Genomic DNA, 7623 nt, shown 5'->3' with positions numbered 1-7623 from the left:
CAGTCGCCGCACGTAAACACGCGCAGCCGCGTCAGCAGCACTGGTGGAGCGCGAGAAGGCGTTCCGCGGGAATGAATGAAGTGACGCAAAAGGCGCCGCTGCAGATGAAGACACGCCCACTTTACTATGGAGTAGTAGATCATGAATATCTTACTACAGCGCGCTACACGCCCTCATCCATCCGCTTCTCACTGACTCAATCTTCCTCGTTCATGCACAAGGTTATTTGAAATTTAATTGTGTGGCCTAAATCAGGGCTGTTTAAACTTTTTGTTGCCCCAGAACCCCAAATGTGATGGCCCCACTTGCCCCTCAAAGGCAGCTGTATAAGTATTTAAAAACCCTTTTAGCTATATAGAGAAAAAACTAAAATATTTTATTACATCACACTTTTTTATTTACCCAAAAATATTTTTAGATGTATAAATCTGAAGAGAAACATTAAATGTTTACTGTAGGGTAATATAGTGGTCATTATTTCTGGCCAGTTTTTAGAAAGAAACTGTAATAATGTCAAACACTGTACTTTGTATTTTTTTTTTCCATGAATTATATTTAAATTAAAAATAAAAAAGTTTTTTTTTTCACTGTACTTTTCCATGGACAGTTTGAAACCTGACCTAAATAATACTAATACTAATAAAAATAAGTGTAAATACATAAATTAATAATATAAATAAATAGTCACAAATTTTGGGCTAAACCTTACACTCACACTATTTCACAATGTCTTTTTTTGTCTTTTAGTATGCTAACTTTTGTTGTGTTATAGTTTTATGTATAGTATAAAAAGAATATTTTTCAAATACAAGTAAGAATATTATATTTTAAAATAATATTTTAAATTATTATTACAAATATAATTAAATATTTTATATAAGTTAACATAATCAAAATGCAAATGACAAAAATAATAGTAGTTAAATATTACAAAATATTCAATACATAAAATTAAGCTGAAACTTTAAACTATAAGTAAAATGCTAATTTTAAAATAATAATAATGCATTATTAAAATGATCAGTGATTTAATGATCTTAAATGATCACTAAAATATGACAAAATATTAAATACATAAATTATATTATTAAAATTATTAGTGATTTAAATATTTAAGAATCATTAAAATATTACTAAATATTAAATACATAAATGAGGCTGAATAAAAAATTAGACTTAGATAAAATTAAAATGCAACAGACAAATATAATAGTAGTAGTAATAATAATAATACAAATAGTCAGTGATTTAATTATTTTAAAGAATCACTAAAATGACAAAATATTAAATACATCAATGAAGCTGAATGAAAAAAATAGCCTTTATAGATAAAATTAAAATGCAAATGATAAAATAATAGTAGTTACATGTTATTAAAATTATCAGTGATTTCATTATTTTAAAGAATCATTAAAATAACAAAATATTAAATACATAAATTAACCTGAATGAAAAAATGTGTCTGTATAAAATAATTTAAATGCATGACAAAAATGATAGTATTATTATAAGTATTATAAAATTATTAAAATCAGTCACTAAAATATAAAAAAAATATTATAAATATAATTAAATAGACAAATACCAAAAATAATAGTAGTATTATATTATTAATGTAAAGAATTACAAAAATAATAAATATATAAATTAGGCTGAATGAAAAAAAATAGCCCTTAAAAATATCAAAATGCAAATGAGAAAAATAATAGTAGTAATATATTATTAAAATAATCAGTGATTTAATGATTTTAAAGAATCACTAAAATATTATAAAATATTAAATACATAATTGAAGCTGAATAAAAAAATAGCATTAATAAATATAATCAAAATGCGAGTGACAAAATAGTAGTAATATATTATTAAAATAATCAGTGATTTAATTATTATAAAGAATCACTAAAATATATATAAAAAATAAATACATAAATGAAGCTGAATAAAAAAAATTAGCCTGTATAAATGTAATTAAAATGCAAATAACAAAATAATAGTAGTAATAATATATAACTAAAAATGATCAGTGATTTATTTATTTTAAAGAATCAATAAAATATCTCAAAACATTAAATACAAAAATGAAGCTGAATTAGAAATTAGCCTTTATAACATAAGTAGAATGCAAATGACAAAAATAATAGTAGTAATATATTATTAAAATGATTAGTGATTTAATTTTTTTTAAGAGTCACTAAAATATTCCAAAAAAATTAATACAAAAATGAAGCTAAATAAAAAAAAGCCTTTTTAATATATTTAAAATGACAAATAACAAAAATATTAGTAGTAATATATTATTAATTTAAAGAATTACAAAAATCTTATAAAATACTAAATATATAAATTAGGCTGAATGGAAAAAAAATAGCCTTTAAAATATTATTAAAATGCAAATTACAAAAATAATAGTAGTAATATATTATTAAAATTGTCAGTGATTTAATGACTTTAAAGAATCACTGAAATATTACAAAATATTAAATACATGAAGCTGAATAAAAAATTAGCATTTATAAATAATCAAAATGCAAGTGACAAAAATAATAGTAGTAATATATTGTAAAAAAAAACTGTGATTTAATTACTTCAAAGAATCACATACATATAATTTTTTTAAAAACACAAATGAAGCTGAATGAAAAAATCTAGCCTTCATAAATATAATTAAAATGCAAATAACAAAATAATAGTAGTAATATATTATTAAAATTGTCAGTGATTAAATGATTTTTAAAAATCACTAAAATATCACAAAATAATAAACACATAAATGAAGCTGAATAAAAAAAATGCATTTATAAATATAATCAAAATGCAAGTGACAAAAATAATAGTAGTAATATATTATAAAAAATTAACAGTCATTTAAATATTTTAAAGAATCCCTAAAATTTACATTTTTAATACATTAATGAAGCTGAATGGAAAAAATAGCCTGAATAAATATAATTAAAATGCAATTAACAAAAATAATAGTAGTAATATATTATTAAAAATCATAAGTGATTTATTTATTTTAAAGAAACATTAAAATATTACAAAATATTAAATACATAAATGAAGCTGAATTAGAAATTAGCCTGTATAAATATTATTAAAATGCAAATGACAAGAGTAGTAATATATTATTAAAACGATTAAATGTGACCCTGGACCACAAAACCTGTCATAAGGTTAAATTTGACAAAACTGAGATGTATACATCACATGAAAGCTCAATAAATAAGCTTTCTATTGATATATGGTTTGTTAGGATATGACAATATTTGGCTGAGGGTGCAAAAAAATCAAAATACTGAGAAAATCACCTTTAAAGTTGTCCAAATTAAGTTCTTAATGCATATTACTAATCAAAAATCACATTTTGATATGTTTATAGTAGGAATTTTACAAAAACTCTTCATGGAATATGATCTTAATTTCCTAATGATTTTTGGCATAAAAGAAAAATCAAAAATTTTGACCCATACAATGTATTTTTGGCTATTGCTACAAACATACCCCAGCGACTTAAGACTGGTTTTGTGGTCCAGGGTCACATATAAATAACACTGATTTAGCTTCAGAAATGTAGAAATGAGCCTTTATAAATATAATTAAAATGCAAATGACAAAAATAATAGTAGTTACATATTAAAATGATACGTGCTTTATTTCAAAGAATCACTAAAATATTGCAAAACATTAAATACATAAATAAAGCTGATTTAAAAAAATTAGCCTAACAACATCAGGATTTTTGCTTTATCTCTAAAAATGCTGGGCTGTTTCAACCCAACTTTGGATCAAACATGAACTAGCCCAACTGTTTGGTTAATTTTTTTTAATTAAAATTTTAACCCAAAAGTTAGGCTACTCCATATCTTGGAACAATCCAGCTATTGTTAGTGTTGGAAAATAAAAATCAGTGAATTGAATTTCCAATGATATGCACGGAAACTGGCTCAAAGGTGTTCCTGTATATGTTGAGTAGCTGCTTAAAGAAACTGAAAAAGAAACCAACAGCAGGATTCAAAGGGACAGCAATTTTTTAATGATTAATAGTCACAGTAATAGATTGCTCAAATAGCGTGTATTGCACATGTGTACACATATATGCACCCTATATACACGTGTGTAGCAGTAAGTATACACACCTTTGTATTGTCGCAACATGAAAGCACTGAAAGAACACAATAAATCAGGGAATGTGCTTTGATAATTTCAGATAACTTCTGCATATCAATATGACCAGAAGAGAGACAAGAAAGAGAGGAGAGAGCGAAAGAGAGAGAAAAAAGATCTTCAAAATCCAAGGTTAAAAGATCTCACAAAATCGAAACACCCAATCACAACAAGTGATGTCGAACGGCAAAGAAATGAAGAGACAGTGGAGGAGACACAACCTCTCTTTCAAAAAAGTCAAAAAATATACAAGCACTCTTTGAACCTCGACGATCATAGGTCACTACATATACACAACATATGAATCATCAATAAATATACATATTTACCCAATAGCAAAATATGTGGCAGAGACAGTAAAGCTATCCTCCACGGCGAATGTCCATGTCTTTTACACATACGGAGGTTTCCATCGTAAGGCCCTGCGAGCGCCGCCTCCTTTAAGAAGACCAGGCGCCATACTGTATTACATCTGAGCGATTATTTCCCCTCTCTATGTACTGCTCAACCCAAAGAGAAGCTTCAGCCCTCCAAAAGGGTCTTCTCAGGGTCGGCCGACTCATCCAGAAAAGTAGAAAGGAACGGAAAAGAAAAGAAAAGAAGAAAAGCGTTCACCACCAACTGCACAGCCAATAAACTCTGACACCATATAGGGTGAAAATACAAAACTATGCACGAATGGTTGGTGATCCACATCCAAGCGTTACGAAACCTGATCACAGTAGTTCCTGATTCAGACAGCACATCCCATAGCCACATAGAAGAGGGAAATTCTCTTAGTGTATATTACAGTATCTAAATACAGAGGCTAGCGGCAGCCTGCTTTTTCACAAAGTGTTTCCTGCTTCTCTTTAACCGCAGTTTGCGCGAAAGCGAATGCGCTTGGTGAGAACGACTTGCGACGGACGGTTAGAGACAGAACGAACAGCTGACGTTAGTGTTTCGGATGGTCACGTAACAAACGGAAAAACTGGCCGTTCGCTTTTAGCTATTGTAATATATCTTTTTAAAAAAGGTAAAGTTATTGCCCAGAGGCTATGAGGCTGTCGAGAAGACAAACATGTCACTTTTCCACCGAGACAAACATTGCAACTTCATTTCTGACTCCAAATAAATAAATCAAAAGAGAGCAGAGTCGAGAAATGCGCTTCGAAATTTCGAACGTTTCAACATCGACGAACGTATACAAAGAAAACAACGCTGACGAGATTCGCTTTGCTTTTAATGCCTCATAATTTGCGTCTGAGAACCGAAAGTCAAAAAAACGCGATTAGGTTCGGACCTACAGTGTAGTTATTAGTGCAAGATGCTCGAGGCCCGGTTCAGTCTCATTCAAATCAGACCAAGTAATGTTGAGGGTGATTAAATCGAATTTGGCCCCCAAAAAAGCGGAAGGATCATTATTTCAGGGTCATAAACAAGCCTTTTCATTCACAAGTGCACAAGTGATTGACCAGCATACAGCTATCAGACGACTAACTGTCAACAGTTATGAACAATACTAATTAGTCCGGTGAAAAATAGCCATATCCATAGCGTAAAAGAGCTATAGGATGATGAAAATGGAACCAAAAGTTTGTATTTTAGTGTCGAACAAACAAAACAAACCAAAAAAAGTGGTAGTCACTCTTATTGCCGGAAAAAGATATCCTTAAATCCTGAAAAAGGCCAAATGCCAAATGCACTGCACAGTGACATGAATCAACATCATTGATAATATCTGTACCACGCTGTACATTCCTTATCAGAGAATACTTCAAATCAAAAGACGAAATTAACACTGATACAGACGTTTTTGTTGTCTTTTACATTTTTGTACAAAAAAAGGAAATGTTCTCATTAAAAAAAAGGTCACCGCTAACACTCTCGCCAATGGAAATTAAGTCAAACAAAACAGGTTTGGAAATCAAAGCCAAACATAACGATAAAATAAACAAGTTGGTCACATCGTCAGTGTTTCCAAACAATCGCGTCGTGTGCTAGTCTACGGCACAGGACTGATAAATAAAACAATCGCTGAATTTCTTTCGTTCGTCCGTCCGTTCGTTCGTGAACAGGTCAAATAAAAAAGAAGTATCAAAACGTTTGACCCAAGAACAAAACATTTACATCCAAAGAAAAAAAAAAAATAAATGGAAAGAAACCGGGGCAGGATGGTAGATCGTTTTGTGCTCTCCGTCGTTTCATGGCTAAAGTTTTCGTTGAAAAAATTAAGGCAATTTGAAAAACAAACAAATCGATGAACGTTAAGTCTGAGGATTTGCGATTCGTTAAGTATCGGTGTTGTTAAATGTTTTCCTTAGTATAAAAGGCACCAAGTTCTTGGAGAGGAAAAAGTCTTTCTTGAGACATTACCACAATGCGTCTTTTCTCCTTCTCCACCGAAGGTTTGAAAATCCTCTCTTATGTTTATGTGCGAGTATGTAATAGCAAAGCCTTACAGTATATTCCAAAAAAAGTACTGTTTTCTCTGGGAGAAAAGGCTAGCCGTCATTCTTCCTCTTCTGGATAAAAGTCTCCAGGCTCTTTTGCTCTATGTACAACCACAGCTGATAAGAAAATGTTCGATAGGGGATATAAAGTATGTGTATACGGTACACACAAAACTACATATATATGCTTATATATATGTAAGTATGTGTATATATATATATATATATATATATATATATATATATATATATATATAATATATATACTTATATTTCTCGTATGTTTGTGTGCTTTTCATAACAGGATACTGTACAGATGAACAAGTATACCAAATAATCGACACGGTACAGTGTAAACGAGTATACTTGTCTGCAAAAAGGTGTTTACCGTGTGTGTATGTGTGTGTTTTGTGCTGAAGTATTTTTGCTGCTTGTTGGCTTTTTTTGGAACTTTGTACATTATACTTTGTACAGAAAACGAAGCGTTTCGCGGCCCTCCGAGCGACAACATCCCTGTGCTGTCGTGCCATTTTCCCCTTCCTCCTCTTCTTTGTTTTTTTGCATTTTCTTCTTTACGTCCTCAGTTCAATACAATGAGAAAATGAAATCAAAGGCCTCTCTCTGAGTCTGAGCACTCACTCCATTGTTCGGCCTGTCCAGCAGCTGTTCAGCACTCACTGGAGTGGTCCTGTAATTACCCTTGTCATCCCCTTTTCGGCAACAGTTTGCTATGCTTTAACCTTTAGAAAAGCCAAAGTGGGTGGGCTGTGAACGTGTCAGTCAAGCACCTGGAAATGAGTGAAGGACCGAGGGAACCAATCAAAGAGCTGGGAGGAGGAACATGAGGCGTGAAGTCAGGGTGACCGGTGCCAAGCACACGCGTGGACAAGAAGATCGGAGCAGTGATGCACTGTACTCGCTCTTCTACAACACGGGCTCCTCCTCCATCGGCTCCTCTGCTGGTCTGAGGAAGGAAGGATTGGTTAATGAGGGGTTAAATGATGTATTAAACATTGTATGTAACGGT

General features: G+C 30.9%; 1 protein-coding gene across 2 annotated transcripts in view; it reads right to left on the bottom strand.

Annotated features, from left to right (window-relative positions):
• Positions 1 to 4010: 4010 nt before the first annotated feature.
• hdac5 (histone deacetylase 5) overlaps positions 4011 to 7623 on the bottom strand; it is a 113470-nt gene continuing 109857 nt past the window's right edge. For both annotated transcript variants that reach the window (XM_073842397.1, XM_073842404.1), the window contains exon 26: positions 4011 to 7560. In XM_073842397.1, coding sequence (XP_073698498.1) covers positions 7521 to 7560 — 40 coding nt within the window. In that variant the 3' untranslated portion in view covers positions 4011 to 7520. The remainder of the gene's footprint in view (positions 7561 to 7623) is intronic.

Source organism: Garra rufa, chromosome 1 (assembly GCF_049309525.1).
Source record: "Garra rufa chromosome 1, GarRuf1.0, whole genome shotgun sequence".
In the NCBI taxonomy this organism is placed as follows: domain Eukaryota; kingdom Metazoa; phylum Chordata; class Actinopteri; order Cypriniformes; family Cyprinidae; genus Garra; species Garra rufa.
Note: the sequence above shows the minus strand (reverse complement) of the source record. Positions and strands in the feature narration are given on the sequence as shown.